Source organism: Petaurus breviceps, unplaced genomic scaffold (genome assembly GCF_028583685.1).
Source record: "Petaurus breviceps papuanus isolate PSGF00001 unplaced genomic scaffold, PetGlider_PUasm1.0 38, whole genome shotgun sequence".
In the NCBI taxonomy this organism is placed as follows: Eukaryota; Metazoa; Chordata; class Mammalia; order Diprotodontia; family Petauridae; genus Petaurus; species Petaurus breviceps.
Window position 1 is genome coordinate 37,163,930 of NW_027186304.1, and position 19,126 is coordinate 37,183,055.

At 36.8% G+C, this 19,126-nt stretch overlaps 1 protein-coding gene across 7 annotated transcripts in view; it reads left to right on the forward strand.

The window, feature by feature from the left end:
- RBBP8 (RB binding protein 8, endonuclease) overlaps window positions 1–19,126 on the forward strand; it is a 120,564-nt gene that overhangs the window by 80,241 nt on the left and 21,197 nt on the right. For 6 of the 7 annotated variants that reach the window (XM_069099772.1, XM_069099771.1, XM_069099769.1 and 3 more), the window contains 7 exons: window positions 157–261; window positions 3,567–3,664; window positions 7,000–7,109; window positions 8,201–9,089; window positions 9,180–9,306; window positions 10,265–10,356; window positions 13,014–13,128. In XM_069099772.1, the coding sequence (XP_068955873.1) occupies window positions 157–261; window positions 3,567–3,664; window positions 7,000–7,109; window positions 8,201–9,089; window positions 9,180–9,306; window positions 10,265–10,356; window positions 13,014–13,128 (1,536 nt within the window). The remainder of the gene's footprint in view (window positions 1–156; window positions 262–3,566; window positions 3,665–6,999; window positions 7,110–8,200; window positions 9,090–9,179; window positions 9,307–10,264; window positions 10,357–13,013; window positions 13,129–19,126) is intronic. The other variant, XM_069099775.1, reaches the window with a different exon arrangement.

Genomic DNA, 19,126 nt, shown 5'->3' on the forward strand with positions numbered 1-19,126 from the left:
AAAAAAAAAAAAAAAAAAGAAATAATGATACTACATGTTATTCAGTTTTATGAAAATTTCTGTAATAAAGCCACATTTTTAAAGCATTTGATTTTTCTCTCGTGATTTCTTTAATCTTTTATTTTAAAAAGTTTTATATATGTTTTGTTTTTCCAGAATTAGCAAAAGATCTAAAGTCTTCAACTCAACTACAGCAAAACCACTATGAAAGTGAAATTCTTGTAGCAGACACTTGTGATCAAGCACTTTCACCTATGACCAGTAAGAAAAGCATTGGATTATTTAGTAATACAGTTTTTTTTTTAAAGAAAGTTTTTTAAAATAGGAGAAGCATGTCAGTTTCATGTATTATCTAATTATATAGGAAATACTCGACTAATTGAAATATTTAAAGAATGGAGTGGTTCATAGTTTTCTGATGAATTTAAATTTGATGTATTAAGCACTGTAACCCTTTCTTTTCCAGCTGTTAAAAAGTCTAGGCAGAATATATTTGTACATTCTCCTGCCTCACTAAGTACAGTATACAGAATACTGTTTAAAATTTCTTTTATTTTTTTATTATTATCCTAAAGGTATTTTTGTTTTGTATTTTTGGAGGGAGGAAGCAAGGGCAAATGGGGTTAAGTGACTTTCCCAAGGTCACATAGGTAGTAACTATTAAGTATCTGATGCCAGATTTGAACTCAGGTTCTCCTGACTCCAGGTCCAGTGCTCTTATTCACTGCACCACTTAACTGCCCCCGAAGGTATTCCATAAAAGCTGTCCATAAAAGGAACTGCCATTTTTCTCTTTTCCCTTGACCTTATTATAATCAGAAATTTGTTCCAAACGGAGAATACTCTAGAAGGTTGAAAGCCTTTCCTTAATGACTATGAACAAGTAATTGAAGCTCTCTGGACCTCAGTTTCCATATCTTTAAAATGAAGACATTAGACTAGATGCCCTCTAAGTTCTCTTCCAGCTTGTGATCTATTTATAGGACAATAAAAAGGGAATTTTAGACAACCTTCTTAGTTCAGTTCTTCAGGGAATCCAGTCTTTCACTGAGAACTCCTTCCAGCAGTAACAATCACAAACCATCCATGCATTGTCCTTTATGATCTTTATTCATGTGGGAGCCTTCCATAGGGGGTACACCCAGGTTGCTGAAGGAGTTTTTTTTTTAATGGTATTTTATTTTATTTTTCCTAATTGCATGTCAAAACAATTTTTAGCGTTCATTTTTACAAAATTTTGAGTTCGAAATTTTTCTCCCAGCTTCCTTCTCCTCTTCCTAAAATGGTAGGCAGTTTGATACAGGTTATACATGTGCTATCATGTAAAACATTTCTATATTAGTCACAGTTATGAAAGAAGACACAGATCAAAAGGAAAACAAAAAAAAATAAAGTCAGTGAAAAAAGGTATGCTTCAGTCTGCATTAAGAATCCATCAGTTTTTTATCTGGATATAGATAGCATTTTCCCTCATGAGTCTTTTATATCTGTCTTGGATCATTGTGTTGCTGAGAAGAGCTGAGTCACTTATCATATAATGTTGCTGATGCTGTGTATAAAGCATTCTTTGTTCTGCTCATTTCACTTAGCATCAGTTCACACAAATCTTTCCAGGTTTTTCTGAAATCTACCTGTTCATCATTTCTCATTGCACAGTAGTATTCCATTACATTCATATTCTACAATTTGTTCAGCCTTTTCCCAATTGATGGTCATACTCTCAATTTCCATTATTTTGCCACCACAAAAAGGGCTATGATAAATATTTTTGCACATGTAGATCCTTTTCCCTTTTTTAAGATCTCTTTGAGATACAGACTTAATAATGGTATTGTTGGATCAAAGGGTTTGCAGTTTAATAGCCCTTTGGGCATAGTTCCAAATTATTCTCCAGAATAGTTGGATCAGTTCACAGCTTCACCAATAGTACATCAGGGTCCCAATTTTCCCACATCCTCTCCAACGTTTATCATTTTCCTTTTTTGTCATATTAGGCAGTCTGATAAATGTGAGGTAGTACCTCAGAGTTGTATTAATTTGCATTTCTCTAATTGAAAGAGATTTAGAATACTTCTTCATATGCTTATAGATGACTTTGATTTTTTTTCATCTGAAAACTGCCTGTTCATATCCTTTGACCATTTATCAAATGGGGAACAGCTTGTGTTTTTATAAATTTGGCACTTCTCTATATATTTGAGAAATTGGTTTTTATCAGAGATACTTGCTGTAAAGATTACTTCCCATCTGCTTTCCTTCTAATCTTGGTTGTATTGGTTTTGTTTGTGCAAAAACTTTAGTTTAATATAATCAAAATTATCTATTTTGTATTTCATAATGCTCTTATCTTTTTTTTGGTCTTGAATTCTTTGTCCATAGATCTGATAGGTAGACTATTACCTTGCTTTTCTCATTTGCTTGTGCCATGCAGGGGTGGGGAACCTGCAATCTCAAGGCCACAGGTGGCCCTCTAGGTCCTCAAGTGCAGCCCTCTGACTGAATCCAGAGGATCCCCACCTCTGGCTTATGGTGTCACACCCTTTATGTCTAAATCATGTGCATGTTTTTTCCCACCAGTTTTTGTCAAATAGTAAGTTCTTATCCCAAAGATTGGGATCTTTGGGTTTATCGAACACTAGGTTACTGTGGTCATTTACTGTTGTGTCTTGTATACCTAATCTATCCCACTGATCTACCATTCTTTTTCTTAGCCAGTAGCAAATAGTTTTGATGATAATATAGTTTGAGATCTGGTATTGCTAGGTCCCTTCCTTTGTATTTTTTTCATTAATATTTCCCTTGATAGAGGGAATGAAATACACACTAAATAGGGTATCTCACCCTACAACAGGAGAGTAGGGGGGAAGGGAATGAGAGGGGAGATGATGGAAGGGAGGGCAGGCTGGGGGGGAGGGAAGTTGGAAGCACCCACTTTTGAAAAGGGATGGGATCAAAGTAGAGAATAGAACAAGTGGGAGGTGGGATAGGAGGGAAGGAAATATAGTCAGTCTTTTACAATATATCTACTATGTTATTGTTTTGCATTAGCCACACATGTACAACCTATACTGAACTGCTTATCTTCCCAGTAAGGGTGGGTGACAAGGGAGGAAGGGAATGAATCTGGAATTCAAAGTTTTAAAACCAGATGTTTAAATATATATACTATTATTAATACTATTTTACATGTTATTGGGAAATAAGATATACAGGCACTGAGGCATAGAGATTCACTGGAAAAGTCGAAAGGGATATGGGAGAAAAAGAATTCACTATTTTGAAGAATTTAGGGGGTTTTACATAATAGGTTTTAAGTTAGGATTTGGTAGTCTTATTTGATGAATGAGATAAGCTTATCTAGTATAAGCTATATAGTCTTATTTTATGATAATTTTGCATTAGGTACCAGCTCTCCCCCCCCAACTTAAAAATAAACTTTATACCTTTTATCAACTGCCATCTTGTGAATAGTAATCGTCATCTTTACCTCTTTGCTAGAATGTGCTGTACTTTTATGAGACCATAGCTATATATTCACTTGCATATGCTTTTTTTTAAAAACTTAGGTATACAAGATGCCAACAGTTATCCCATTGAGAAATCATCTTTTAACTTAGCTGCAGTTGTTGCTGAAACACTTGGACTTGGTGTTCAAGAAGAATCTGTAAGTAATATATCTATCTTGATAAGTATGATGACTAAACTGAACTTAGAGAAAAATATTTTTCCAAGTCTTAAGACCTTCATGTTTGGGCCAATAATACATCATAGGACTCAAAATAATGAGGGCCTGCACCAAGATGGTGGCAATATAGGAGAAAAAGGAATGTGTAGGAGAGAGGTAAGGAAGGTGAAATTATTAGGAATATAAAATTGATAGTACTTGACAGCTAATTGTATATCAAGGTGATTGACTTGTCAAAGGCTGTAGAGAGGTCAAGAAGGATGTGGATTGAGAAAAGACCATTAAATTTGGGAATTAAGAGATCATTGGTTACTTTGTAGAGTGCAGTTTTAGTTGAAACTGGATTGTAGAAAGTGAAAAAGAGGATGAGAGCAAAGTAAGTAGAAGTACCAATTATAGATGGCTTCCTCAAGGAGTTTGGTTACAAAAAGGAGCAGAGATAGAAGATGATAGCTAGAGTTAACGGATGATAGCAGAGATGGATGGATCAAGTGAGGATATTTTTGAAAATGGGAGAAACATGGACATTTTGTGGACAATAGAGAAGTAGCCAGTAGGCAGGGAGAGATTGAAGATTAGTGAGAGAGTCAGAATGAGAGAGAGGGCATTCTGCTGTAGAAGATGGAGTAGAATGGGATCGCTTGGCCATGTAGAGCCTTGGTAATGAGAAAGGCCACCTCTTCATGTGATGGAATCATTCACAGGGCTCGTGGAAAAAATGATACCAGAAGGCATTGAGATTATGTGCATAAATTTTTAATGGATCCAGTTAGCTTACTTTCATGATTTTCTCCAACTTTGTTCAATAGCATGTGACTAGGAGAAAAGATGACAGATGGTAAGAGTAACCCATGGCTAGAGTTTGGCAGGGCAAGATGTTAAATCAGATAAAGGGGTACAGGATTCATCTGAGAAAAGAGGACAGACTGTTTCACCAATTAGTTAAGATTTGCAAGGATAGAGAGTGTAGCCAATGCAGGGGTCATCCATCAGTGGTTTAGGAAAGGACTGAAGGGTAGAGGGATTAAAGTTAGCAGTGAGGTCAGAAAAACAGGATCTGGAGCCAGAAGATGTAGCGGCAGATTAACAACAGATTATGATCAGATAAGGAAATTTCAGAGTTCTTGAACATGGAAGTAGAATACTTAATGAATAATAATAGCAGTATGACCATCTTTGTGTGTAGCTATAATGGAATAGAGGAGTAGGTCATGGAAAATAAGTAAGTTGAGAAATTGAAAGTTTAGGGTGTTTGAGTAAGTATATATATGTTTGTTAAAGTCCCCTCATATGAGGAACAGGAGTTGAGGAGAAGAGAGACTGAACTTGTTGAGGAAGGAAGGAAGGAGAATGTCTTAATAGGTCGCTAGACAACAGCCCTCAGAATCCTGACTGAGTAGTAAATAGAGATTGCATGAACTTCAAAGGAGGAGAGAGTACTAAATGGTAGAGGGAGAGCCTGGAAGTGGCAATAGGGAGGAGGGGTAATCCAGCACTTCCACCTCAGCCACTGAGATAGGGATGTGAGTGACAATGTGTCCTGTGCCGAAAGAGTAACCAGGGGAGCTGTGTCATCAGGACAGAACTGGGTATCAGTGAGTGCAAGAAGATAAGCGGATGAGAAAGAAAAGGTGTCTGATGAAAGTTAATTCGTTTCCTATGGAGCAGGCATTGCAGAGAACATGGTAACAGAATTGAGTAACTTTAGTGGAATGTTGGAAGAAGGGGATTTTGTTTTGAGGTGGCTAAGAATAAGAGAGGGAAAGGTGGAGAATTAAGAGTAGGGTCTGAACAATGGCATTCAGGAGTTCAGAATCAGTGGGATGGGGTGGTATGATGGGTATGTTATTCATTAGGGAGTGAGTTCAGGTAGGTTATCACCATTTATAGGAGTTGTAGGAGGCCAAACAGAATACCTAGAATGCAAGGAATGATTTTTCTGTGAGGCAGGTGAGAGTAAGTAGGGCTGGCTGGGTCTTTTCAGTACTCTTTTTTATGTATATATATATATATATATATATATATATATATATATATATATATATATATATTAAATTTTATGTTTATTTTTAGTTCACATCATTCATTTCCAAAAGATTTTGAGTTACATATTTTCTCCCCATTTTTCCACTACCCACCACCCCAAAATAGCAATCCCATTGAATATTTCCTCCCCCAGTCTGCTCTCTCCCGTATCTTCCCCCATCCCCCCTCTGACTTTCCAGTAGGGCACAGTGGATCTCTATGCCCCAGTGCCTGTATATCTTATTTCCCAGTTACATGTAAAATAATAATTATATATATATTTTAACATTTGATTTTAAAACTTTGAATTCCAGATTCTTTCCCTTCCTCCTTCATCACCCACCCTTACTGGGAAGATAAGCAATTCAGTATAGGTTGTACATGTGTAGCTATGCAAAACATTTCCATACTGGATATATTGTGAACAACTGACTATATTTCCCTCCATCCCATCCCACCCCCCACTTGTTCTGTTCTCTGCTTTGATCCTGTCCCTTTTCAAAAGTGGGTGCTTCCAACTTCCCTCTCCCCGAGCCTGCCCTCCTTTCCATCATCCCCCCTCTCTTCCCCTTCTCCCCTACTCCTGTAGTATTTAGTGTGTATGTCATTCCCTCCCTAAGCCAAATTCAATGAGAATAAGGTTGACTCATTCCCTTTTGCCTTCCTGTTCTTCCTCTCCATTGTAACAGTTTTCCCTTGCCTCTTCTATATGAGATAATTTACCCCATTCTGTCTCTCCCCATCTCTTCTCATTATATTCCTCTCTCACCTCTTAATTTCACCTTTTAAGTATCATCCCTTCCTATTAAATTGGTCCTGTGCCCTCTGTCTATGTATAACTGTACACATACATACACATATTCACATATGTATTCATACACCCATATACCCTCCTATATAGACATATATATGTACGTATATATATGTATATGTATATATATGTTCCCTTCAACTATTCTCATACTGAGAAAAGGGATGATACTTAAAAGGTGAAATTGTTCTATCCTACTTAACTTTTAATCTTAGTCTAGTAGTTTTACTTAACCTAAATTTTATTAAGGGAGATAATATTTAAAGTACCTTTTTGAGTTAATTTTGTAATTTAAAAAATTCCTGATTTTTTTCTATTTAGTAAATTTTGATTTCTGTATATTGTCTTCTATTAAAATATGTCTATAAAATTGTCAACTTTGAGTTTCACTTTTTACTTATTTTGCTACAATTATATATAACATGTTATATATGAGATAAATATTTATGTTACCACATAATGCATTTTACTGTTGAAGGACTCTCAAAGTGCTTTGAATCCTCTCGGTGAAGAACTGCACCATCAGGAAGCAGAGCCAAAGAAACAACCTTTTCAGGAATCTGCAAAAAATAATGAAGATAGTTTGAGGTAATTTTGGGGGAATTTTTTTAAAAGATCCAGAAATTAAATGCCTTTAAAACAGAGATTATAGATTCATTGATTTAGATCTAGAACAGTTCTTACTGGTCATCTGGTAGAACCCCTTCATTTCATAGATGTGAGAAGTTACGGTGGATCTTTTCTCCAATTTTTTTATGTTGTACTTTTTGTATTAACAAGGAATGAGAGAGTAATTTAAGTAATGTATTTACTTGCATCAGTTCTTGAAATTCACTATTCCTAGGTAGTTTTTACCTTCTTTTAAAGGATCCAATCTTTCCTATCAGAAAATCAATCTGTACTTTCAAATAATGTGCCGAAATCAAATAATCTCCCACCTCAGATTTTATCACTTTATAACTGCACTTTCAGTGATACTTTTTATTGTTATTATATGTATATATTTCTGCCCTACTAGACTCTAACTTTAATGTGATCAAAGACTATATTTTATGCTTATTATCCCTTACAGTACTTATTTTGCATCTAGAAAGTACTTAGATGTTGGTTACATAAATGAATGAGTATTATCTAGGTATAGTAGAGAAAAACAGGTTGGAATCAGGGATTTCTGGAATCCTACCTCTTGAATTTGCTAGCTTTATGATCATAGGCAAGTAGCTTACTCTCTTAGCCTCAGTTTACTCATCTGCAAAATGAGACAAATATAATGGCACCTTCTAGGGTTTTTTGAGAATTGGATGAGATAAATATATGTAAAATGCTTTCAATTTTAAGCAATAAATGTATTGTTATTATTAATTAATGTGCTTAATTTAAGAGCATGGGTTATTTTTTTTGCCCATTTGGCTGATAAGAAGTACAGTGTATCTAGCCAATCACTGTATTCCACCTAAAGTTTTTATTAATCCTTCTTTTAGCATTTTAGTCTACTACCAGCAAGTAAATAAGACATCACTGTCAAAGATTTTGGATTAACAGGGTTTTTTGATATGTAACTACTACGTTCCTGGTCAGTGTCTTTTAATCATAATTTTACCATTTGTTTTGCACTCTGGATCACTGCTTTTTCCTCAGTAGTAGGTGAGACATTTCACTACTTCTCTTTATTTGTTCAGATTTTCAGATTCCTCTCCAAGGACTCCACCAGAAGTTGACTGGGCTTCTCGGGCATCTTCTCCTGTTTTTGGGGCTGCTTCTAATGTGAAAAATAGCTTAGGTTTGAATACAAGCTTGTCCCCTTCCCTTTTAGAGGTTGGGAAAAGGTCCCATCTCAAAACAAATTCCCTCAGCAATACTTCTAATTCTAGACCACAGAAACTTAGATCAAAATCTGAAGACACCAACCATGTCACATGCCTTAATCTTGGTTCTCAAGGAAGCACTGTTATTGATCATTCTTCTTCCATTAAGCAAATGCTTGTGAGAAAGAGTATTAATGAATCAATAAGTGCACAGGTTGAGACTGATAATCCAAAAAATGAAACTACTGAACAAAATGATCTTTTTGTGCCATTGAAACCACTGGGAGGCAGAGGAGCCAAAAGGAAGAAGATTGAAGAAGAAAGTGAACATTGTCCCCAAACCTCTTTTGATAAAGAAAATGCTTTTCCTTTCCGAGGGGATATTCATCCTTCCATCAATGGAGACTCTGTAATGGATAAGCCCCTGGATCTATCCGATCGATTTTCAACTATTCACCGTCAAGAAAAAAGCCAAGGAAACGAGGTTTGTAAAAACCGATTTAGGCAAATGGCTTTTCATGATGCCTTGAAACCCATTCCAAAGGGCTCTTCCTCTAGTCGCACAAACTTAAATGGGAACTACATAATAAGCAGAGAGTCCCAGGAGGACCCCTGTTTCCAGGAATACATCTTCCTGTCCCGCACTATATCATCCCCAGATCAAAAAATACAGCTACAAATAAAAGAAGAAAATCCTACCTTCAAAATCCCTCTACTTACACATAAAAGTCTGGAGTCAGAGTGTCTTTTTGATGGCCTGAAGGTATATTGTTGTGCTAGATGTGCAGGGATTTGTTTTATAATTAATGTTTGTGAATTCCTCGCAGGTACTAAGACTGTTATCTATCCTTAGGTTACTGGTGGTTATGAGCCAATGAAGGTGAAAGGCAGGATGGGGCATAGAGATTGTGAACTTGCCTCAGTTCTTCAGTTAAATCCTTGTAGAGTAACTAAAGCACAAGCTCTGCAAGATAATCAAGGTATGTATATGTTAAATACAATATATTTCCAGTTTCTTTTTAAAAAATCATTAAAATGAATGTACATTTCAACTGAAATAGCAGTTCTCGTTCATTATATTAGCTGAATTACAAAAAACTTTTATTAATTACATTTTCATCTCATTTCTTACAATTGAAAATGTTCCATTTTTTGATGATATTTTGTTTTGATGCAAGATACATCCTAACAAAATTCACCACAGATTATATTTCTTGAAAGTACTGAAGCAAAATTGCCTAATAGCTCGATGAAATGTTACTTTGCATACTTGTTCATTTTCGCCATTATTACCCTGCTCCTTTTACTTTCTCAGTTGAGCAATAAGCAGTTCCCAACCTGAAGGAACTTGGGTTCCTTCTGTTCAGAGACAGAAAATATACCCTACTGAGAAAATGCAAAATATATATAAAGGGATTTGGGGGGCAGGAGGAGCGCTAGCAACGGGGGTGTGAATTGGCGCTGGAAGAAGGAGTGCGTTCTTGTCATGGGGAACAGTCTGCAAAAACACGGCGGTGGAGGAAGGGGAAAACGGCAGAAGAGCTGGTTCAGCTGGAATGAAGTAGAGGTAAACTGGAGCCAGATTGTGAAGGACTGTAAAAGCCAAGCAGAAGAGTTTGTATTTTATTCTAGAGACAAAAAGGAGACAGACATAGGAGCTTCTTGAGTGGTAGAAAGAAATGGGTAGACCTGGGACTTACCATGTCAAGTCTCCCTTTGCCACACCTAATTTTAGTAATTTCTCCTAATAAAAGAGGTTGAACTAGGTTCTCCACTGTAAAAAATTCAGGACACCAAGATGGATTCTGGCTTTATCAAACTCCAGTCTATAGTTTAACTCTTTAGAGTGAGGTTGCTATAGATACATATATTAAATATGCTGGTCTTTACAAGTGATGTGAATTCAGGTTTTAATTATGAATTTTTTTCTTCTTTAAGATAAATCATCCTTAGAAAATATTCAGTGGAGTATAGACCCAGCAGCAGATCTTTCCCAATATAAAATGGATATTACTGTAATAGATACAAAGGTAAGTTAATGAAATGAAGGCACATTTGCTTCTTTCTAGTCTACTAGAAAGAATATTCATCTCCACAGCTGTGATTCTGTGTGACTATGTAAACCCAATTCCTCATTCCCAGACCCTCTTCTCTGTCTGTACCTGTTTTGTGATTTCATCATGATTGTATTGGTTCTCAAGGGTTCAGTTATCATCTCTATGTAAAAGTCAAGTATCGCTGTCTATTTATCCAGTCCTAATCTGTTTTCAGAGCTACAGTCTCATATTAACATCTGTTTGATAGACATGTATTATTAGATTGTTATCACAAATATTTCTAAAAGGGAATTGATTTCTTTGTTTCTTTTGAGGGCACCGACATCTTTCTAGTCACCTATTTTTGCAAATTTGGAGTCATCTTTGACACTTCCCTTTCCCTCTTCCTCCTCTTCCCACATGCCTCCATCTAGTCAGAAGCTAGATTTCATCATTTCTACCTCTCACACACAGTTATGCAATATCTCACACCTCTATCCCCTTCTCTCCATAATTCAGTTCATTATCATCTTACATACATCATTCTAACAATCTCCTGGCTGTAAACTCCTAGTTTTTGCTCCTTTCAGTCCATCTTCTACACAGGTGCCAAAATAATTTCTGATAATATTACTCTGCTTAAGAATTTTCAGTGACCTTTGTCTCTTTAATAAAATAACTTTTATAAAATAAAGGCTTTTCTGTTTGACATTTAAGTTCTTCATAATCTGATACCAGTCTTCACTTTCAGAATTGGGAACTCTGTATGATATAATGGAAAGAGTACTTGCCTCTGGAGTCGGAACCTGGGTTCAAATACTGCCTGTGATGATTACCTGTATCACCTTGCACAAACTACTTAACATCCTTGAGCCTCAGTTTCTTCATCTGTAAAATGGAACTAGATGGTCCGTGTGGTCTCTTTCAGCTGCAAATCTTTGATCCTAGGACTTATTTTTTCCTCACTGTCCTTCTTCATGTACTCTGTTCCAACCAAACTTGCCTACTTGACACTTTGGGACCTTGAAACTGAGGAGCAGAGAGGTTAAGGGCTGAGAATTGAACCCAGGTCCTCTGATTTCAAATCTTGCACTCTCCTCTATTCCAAAATGCTATTGCTGAAACTTGGTATTTCTGCCCCTCATGCCTGGAAAGCATCCCTTAAACTGCTTCTTAAAATCTTTATCTTCCTTTAAGACTCAATTTTCCCACTCACCTGTGGGAAAACTTTCCTAGTTCAAGGGTTCTTAACTTGGGTCCATGAACTTTATTTTAGACTTTTTGATAACCACCTTTCAGTATAATTCTTTTGAAATCCTATTTTATTTTATGCATTGAAAATCATTCATCTGAGAAGGACTCCCTCAGTTTCACCAAAGGGCCCATGACACTGCAAGGTTAAAAACCCTTTCCACCTTGTAAATGTGCTGTCCTCAAATTCTCTTCCCTACTTATTGGAGAACATGTCCTCTTCCCCAATAGAGTATATGCTCTTTGAAGGTAGGGATCATTTTCCTTTTTTTGTCTTTATGTCCTCATCATCTAACACACAGAAAGAATTTGATGAATATTTGTTCATTGAATGAATTTCTAAAATGGAAAAAATAAGAGCTACGTAACCTAATTCATGCTATTTCCTTGAATTAAACTGGATGACATATGAAAGAACAGTTTGCAATGTATTAAGAATCCCTGTGTTGAAAAAGCATCAGTGTAGCTTTGCAAGTGAAATATTGGCATAGAGTCCTGGATTTGGAGTCAAGAGCCCTGGGCTTATATCCCACCTAAGACATCAGCTGTGTCACCTTCGGCAAGTCACTGTCATTTCAGGGCTATAGTTGCCTCATTTCATAGCATTACAGACTTAGAGCTGGCAAAGACTATCTGACAGACATCATTTAGGTCCACCCCCCTCATATTATCAGAGAGAAGGTGGAAGCCTAGAGAGGTTGTGAATTGTCCAAGGTCACATAGGTATTAGAACTGGCACTTGAACCCTGGTTTTCTGACTCCAAATCCAGTGTTTCCCATGCTACAACATGGGAAAAGAATATATCTACTGCCTGCTTCACAAGGTTGTTGCAAGTTAAGTACTCTGTAAAATTTACAGTGATATACAAATGAACCATTATTACTAGGTCACAAAGCACTTTTAGGAAAATGACCTTCATTAGTTTGCAAGATAAACTTAATTGTATTTTAACCTTTTAGTTTACCGGTATTAAATGCTACAAATACAAAAGGTCAAAATAAAAATCAGGAATGAAACATTTTCATCATTTTGTTTTATACTTGGTTTTGTGTCGTTTAAGAAATTATTTTTAGTTTGTAAGAGTGTATATGATTATTATAGTTACTATAGAAATTATTTTTTTTAAGTAGGTTATATTCACTATGTTCTTGCTGCCCCCTACAGCTACCAGATTTTGAGGTAAATGAGAAAGGATAAGTCAGGAGAACCTTAGATTTACCAGTAAAAGGCACCTTTTAAATTAATAGGTACCTATTATTCATAAGACCCTTAAGAGGCTTTTATTAAACCCTTATGAGTTGATAAACAACATATCTGTCATAAACGTCAACTATGTATATATTTCACAAGTTTTAAAGGGATAATTAATGAAAATGTGAATTTCTTTATATTTATTCAGGATGGTAGTCAATCAAGATTAGGAGGCGAGACTATGGACATGGACTGTACGTTGATTAGTGAAACTGTGCTTTTAAAAATCAAGAAGCAGGAGCAGAAGGGAGAGAAAAGTCCAAGTAAGGTTTGATTTGGGGGAAGGGGGACATAAAAAAGAGTCTACAGTTGCATTCATGTTGCTTGATCACAGGATGATAGGATTTGAGCTGAAAGGAACCATAGAGATCACCATGTCTAGGCAGCTTTTTTTTTTTTACAAATGAAGAAAAATTGACCACATCACTATAAACTTTTTCTCTATTTTCTTTTGGTTTATGTATTTTCTCAGTCATATCCAAAAGAAAGTTTTTGGGAATTTTCATCAAAGAAACATGTTTGAACCTAAAATTATTGTATTGCTATTAAAGAAATTACTCAGAACCTTTTGAAGAATTGAAAAAGAGCTGTAAAACTGACTCTTAACATATATTAAAAGCATATTTTTTTTAGATTAAAACAGTATTATAAAATTACTTTTTTAAAAAGCCTGATAGGGAAGAGAACAAACATTTATTAAGTACCCATTGTGTGAGGTAGAGGCAAAGTGACTTAATAACTAGTAAGTGTCTAAGGCCAGATTAAAACTAAAGTCTTACTGATTCCAGGTGTAGTGCCAATGAAATATTTACAGCACCCGCAATAACAATAAAGACCATGATTATAAATATTCCTGCATGGGGCCGCTAGTGAATAGAGCACTGGCCCTGGAGTCAGGAGGACCTGAGTTCAAATCCGGCCTTAGACACTTAACACAAAACTAGGCGTGTGACCTCAGGCAAGTCACTTAACCCCAATTGTCCTACTTTCCCCCTGCCAGAAGGCAAATATATATATTCCTGCATGACCCTCGATAGCAAAATATAACAAACTCTCCATATAGAGGACAGAAGCAAAGCATTTATTTAGACACCAGAAAACCAAATCCCAAAATAAGCTGATTCCATCATAATAGTAATGAAATTAATAAGCCTTAACAATACAGAGAGCCACAGCATCCTTTAACCTTCCCACAAACCAATATTAGATCAGTATTTAATCATGGGTCCATCTGACTCCTTGCCTGAGTGTCTTCTCCCCCAGCTGTCTAGTCTAGCTCTGACTTCCAGCTTCATGTGGGCTCTGCTTCACCCTTCAGCAAACTCCTCCCACCACAGGCTCCATGTGACGACGTTCAGCCTGTTAGGGGGCAGAGTTTACTTTCAAAGCAGAAAAGGTCTCTAAATTCCCCCTAGGCTTATTAAGGGGCAAGGAAGATCTGCAGATTACCATTACCATTACACTAAGCAACACACTGTATCCACTGTGCCATTTGTAAGTGAGCCAACATTCTAAAGAAGGTGCTGAATTCCTTTATCTTTCTCCAGTTACATTTTCCTACTTCTCTAGAAAATGACTAGATTAGAAGTCTCCAAACTCTGATGTGGAGCTAATTAACTCCTCACCTGAAACATTTCAATCTTTTGGAATGAATGAGATAGGAAGAGTGATGATCACCACCACATTTTTTTCCTGTACATCACTGCCATTTCAGCAAGCGAGTCATTTAGAGGATAGTATGACCGAAAGTCACTGCTACCACTGCCACCACCATAGCTTCCCCCCCTCTCAGAGACTCCCAAACATCTCTGACTGAAGCAGGAGAGATGCATTGCTTGAAACCATATTCATGCCCTCCTTTGATATATTGGTAAGGAATAGAAAGGGATATCTATTAGTAGAGCTGCAGAACTGTTAACTTGTTGGGGGGCTCTGAAGCTAGATCAGATTCCACATGGTTCCCTATTTCTGTCTTCTACATAGGGCAGAAGAAACAAGCAACTAGTGCCTTGCTTAGATTTCATATTCCCCCATATCTCACCCATTATCTCCCCAAACCACCTACCTGAGCAAGTCAGAATTTGTAAATTTATAACATTTACATTTATGTCTACAACTCTGTATCTCTTGCTAGAGAATAGCCAAGTATTTATGATATCTGATAGCTAGTTGCCTCGAGCAGAAGGCTAAGTAACTCTTTTAAAATTTTGATTTAAAGACTGATTATGTAATCAGAGAAGCAGAGAGTTTTCAGAATATGTCAGTTCATTTTGGCTGTGTCATATTAAAACACTACTAGATAATTGTGTAGTTGCAAAAAGGTGAATGCTAGGACTGGTAGATAGAAGCTTCAGGGAAACATTTTGATGTGCTATAAGGAAGAACTTTTCAGCTGGAGTTGTCCAACATCCAAAAATAGATGTCTTTAGTATTAAACTTTCCATCACTGTAAATGTTTAAGCAGTGACTATAAGAATAATATGCACAGGCAGTTCTTATGTTTGTTTTGTTTTGTGGAAGCAATCAAGGTTAAGTGACTTGCCCAGGATCACACAGGTAGTGTCTGATGCTGGACCAGAACTCAGGTCCTTCTGACTCCAGGCCCAGTCCTCTATCCACTGTGCCATCTAGCTTCCCAGAAATTCTTACATTTGGTAAAAGACTGACTTTGGTACTCTCTAAGGTCTCTTCTTAATAATAAGATTTAATAATTATATTACTTGATAGTGAGAATATGAATGCATGAACAATAGCAATCTTCATGATTTCATGTGTCAGATGTATCTTTAGAACAAAAATATATCCGACTTAGTCTATTGTTCAGTCATTTCAGTAGTATATGACTCTTTGTGACCCCACTTGGGATTTTCCTGGCAAAGATACTGGAATGGTTTGCCATTTCATTCTCCACCTCATTTTACAGATGAGAAAACTAAGGCAAACAGGATTAATTGACTTGCTCAGGGTTACACAGCTAGTAAATCTTAGAGGTCAGATTTTAATTCAGGTCTTTCTGACTGAAAGCTGGGTTTAAGGGAAGGTACTTTCCCTTATTCAAAATTAGACCAGGCCTTATTCTCCACCCAGTAGCATATTTTAGGGCCACTTTAGGTAGAATGTTAAAGAATATTTTTAACATTAGGCATCTGCCAGTATTTCATTTGGCCTAAATTCAGTTATGTATGGTAATTTTAAGCATGGTTACTTTTGACTTTTTCATTGAATGACGGCTACTTAAGAGATATTGTTATGAGTCAACTATATTTGAATTGGAAATAGAACAAATTGGGCAGTTTTTTACTTTTTTTCTTATAAAATGTGACTTTAAAAAATGTTTTTACAACTAAACCATGTCTACACATAAACAATTTTTGAGGGTGATATTTTAATTTTGAAGAGCATCTTATAAATCACTAATAATGGTGGAGGAAATATGGAAAAGTAGGGCCATTAATGCTTCGTTGATGGAGTAGTGAATTGGTCCAGCTATTTTGAGGGGTGGGTAGCTGGTGAAGTGAATGGAGTGCTAGGCCTAAAGTCAAGAAGACTTATCTTCCTGAGTTTGAATCTGGCCTCAGACACTTTCTAGCTGTGTGACCCTGGACAGGTCTCTTAAACCTCTTTGCCTCAGTACCTCATCTGTAAAATGAACTGGAGAAGGAAATGGCAAACCACTTCAGTATCTTTGCCAAGAAAACCCCAAATGGGGTTACAAAGAGTTGGACACGACTGAAACAACTGAACCAGCCATTTTAGAGAACAACTTGGAACTATGTCCATATGGCTATAAAACTTTGCATACCTTTGACCTTGCAATATCACTCCTAGGTCTATACTCCACAGATATAAAAAGAAAAGGGACTCATGTACAAAAATATTTATGGTAGCTCTTTTTGTGGCAACAAAGAATTGGAAATTGAGGGGATGCCCATCAATTGAGCATTGGCTGAACAAGTTGTGGTATAATGATTGTGATGGATTACTATTGAAATGATGACCAAGATGGTTTCAGAAAAACCTGGGAAGGTTTCTATGAACTGATGTAAAGTGAAGTGAGCAGAACCAGGAGAACATTGTACCTAGTAAGAGCAATATTATAACAATGATCAAATATGAAAGACTAAGCTACTCTAATCAATATAATGATCTGCAATAGTTCCAAAGGACTCATAGTGAAAAATGAAAAATCTACCTTTAGAGTGAGAGCTGATAAACTCTTAGAATTGATTGAAGTATTTTTTTCTTTTTCTTTCTTTTTCAACATAGAAATGTGAAAATATGTTTCTTGCCTTCTCAACTGGGTGGGAGGGGGACAAGAGAGAAGGAGAAAATTTGGAAATGAGATGAAGTTTAGTCATCTACATTAAAAAAAGGATGAAAAAATTCACATTGCCTTACCTCGCAAACAGGTCAGGAGGCATGTCTTAAATTGGGACAAGGGACAAGGAGCTAGGCCCAGAATTGAAAATTATAACTGGATTGCTTTTGGGACATAGTGCTTTCAATGATTCCAAATTGTTTGCTGATAAAAATTACTGTCATTAATATTAAATGACTACAAATCATGAAATTATCACCATAATTTCAAAAGAATTAACTTTACCATTAAGCCAGAGGACAATAGAAAGCTACAAGATGAGTACAGGCTGGTTATAGCATGTTATTAACAGTGCTTTGTGTATAGAAATGGGCATAAAAATATGTTTTGACTTGTAAAAGAGTTAGGATGCTTATGGAGCAATAATTTCACACAATAGAGAGGCAGATTATTTGGTACATTGGAATCTCCTTACCCCCCAAGAAAATAAATAAACAAGAAAATACCTTGGAATGATTTCTATATGAAAGATCTCTGGAAAAACATAATATGACTTGAAGAGAGTACCCAACTTCATGAAAATCTCAGATCTACCAACATGCATTGGACATGAGCTAGTAATTTAAAACTTGAATGGGGACTTTCGGTTCCAAGATGGTGGAGTGATGAAGGAACCCTCTGAAGCTCTCCCAAATTCCCTTCCAAACTAGAAAACCACCTTGATTTATCTGGGAACAGGGAGGCAGCTTACCAGCACAGCAAGAAATATCTGTCTCACTAGGGTGGGAGGAAACTGAAGTCCAAGAACAGCATCAGCAGCCACCCTCACAGCAAGGCTTCAAGCCTGGGGCAGTCTACCAGCAAGCCTGCAAAATAGCAGCCCTCTTTGAAAGTGAGCATTCTGTGCAGTACAGCAAGGCCCCATCCTAGTGACTCCATCCCCAATGGAAGCCACCAGGAAGACCTTGACCCAGTTGCTGACCAGTAGCAAAGCCTTCCCTACAGGCTGGCCAATAGTGAAGTTCTTCTCCTCCCACCCCAACCCCTAAGACTTGCCAGCAGAGAGACCCTGTTTCTGTAGCAACACAGCAGCAGGGCCCTACCCCTGGGGCAGACCAGGAACAAGATCCCTCCTCCAGGACCAGCCACCAGAAAAAACTCTGTTACAGTAGCAACCCAGAAGCAAGGTCCCCCCACCTGTGGGGCAGGCCAGCAGCTAAACCCCACATACAAGGGAGTGCCCTGCTGCCCTCCCCCACCCCCCAGCTCTGTAGAAGTCAGAAGGGTAACTTACCCTCTAGTGAAAGCAAGCAACTAAACCCTGAAGCCTAGTGAAAGCCAGCAATAAGAACTTGAGCTTCAGCACAAAAAGCTTAAGACAGTACAGGATCAGAGCCCAACTCATATAAAAACACCAAGTCATAAAATAGGCAGAAAAAAATGAGCAAAAAAAAAAGCAAGAAGGAACTTGACTATAGAAAGTTACTATGGTGACATTGAGGATCAAGGCATAACTTAGAAGATGATATGAGTGTCAAAATGGCTACATGTGAATCCTCAAAAGAAAAATGTAATTTGGTCTCAAGCCCAAAAAGAATTCCTGGAAGAGCGTTAAAAAGCAAATTAGAGAAGTAGAAGAAAATATGGGAAAAGAAATGAGAGTAATGCAAGATAATCATGAAAAAAGTCAGTGGCATAGGGAAAGGTATACAAAAATTTATTGGGGAAAATAACTCCCTAAAGATTAGAATTGGCCAAATGGGAAAGGAAGTACAAAAACTCAGTGAAGAAAATAATTCCTTAAAAATTAAGAGTTGAACCAAGTGGAAGCTAATAACTATGAGACATCAAGGTACAATAAAAACAAAATTAAAAAGTCAAGTATATGGAAAAACAACTAACCTAGAAAATAGATCCAAGAGAGATATTATAAAAATTTGAAA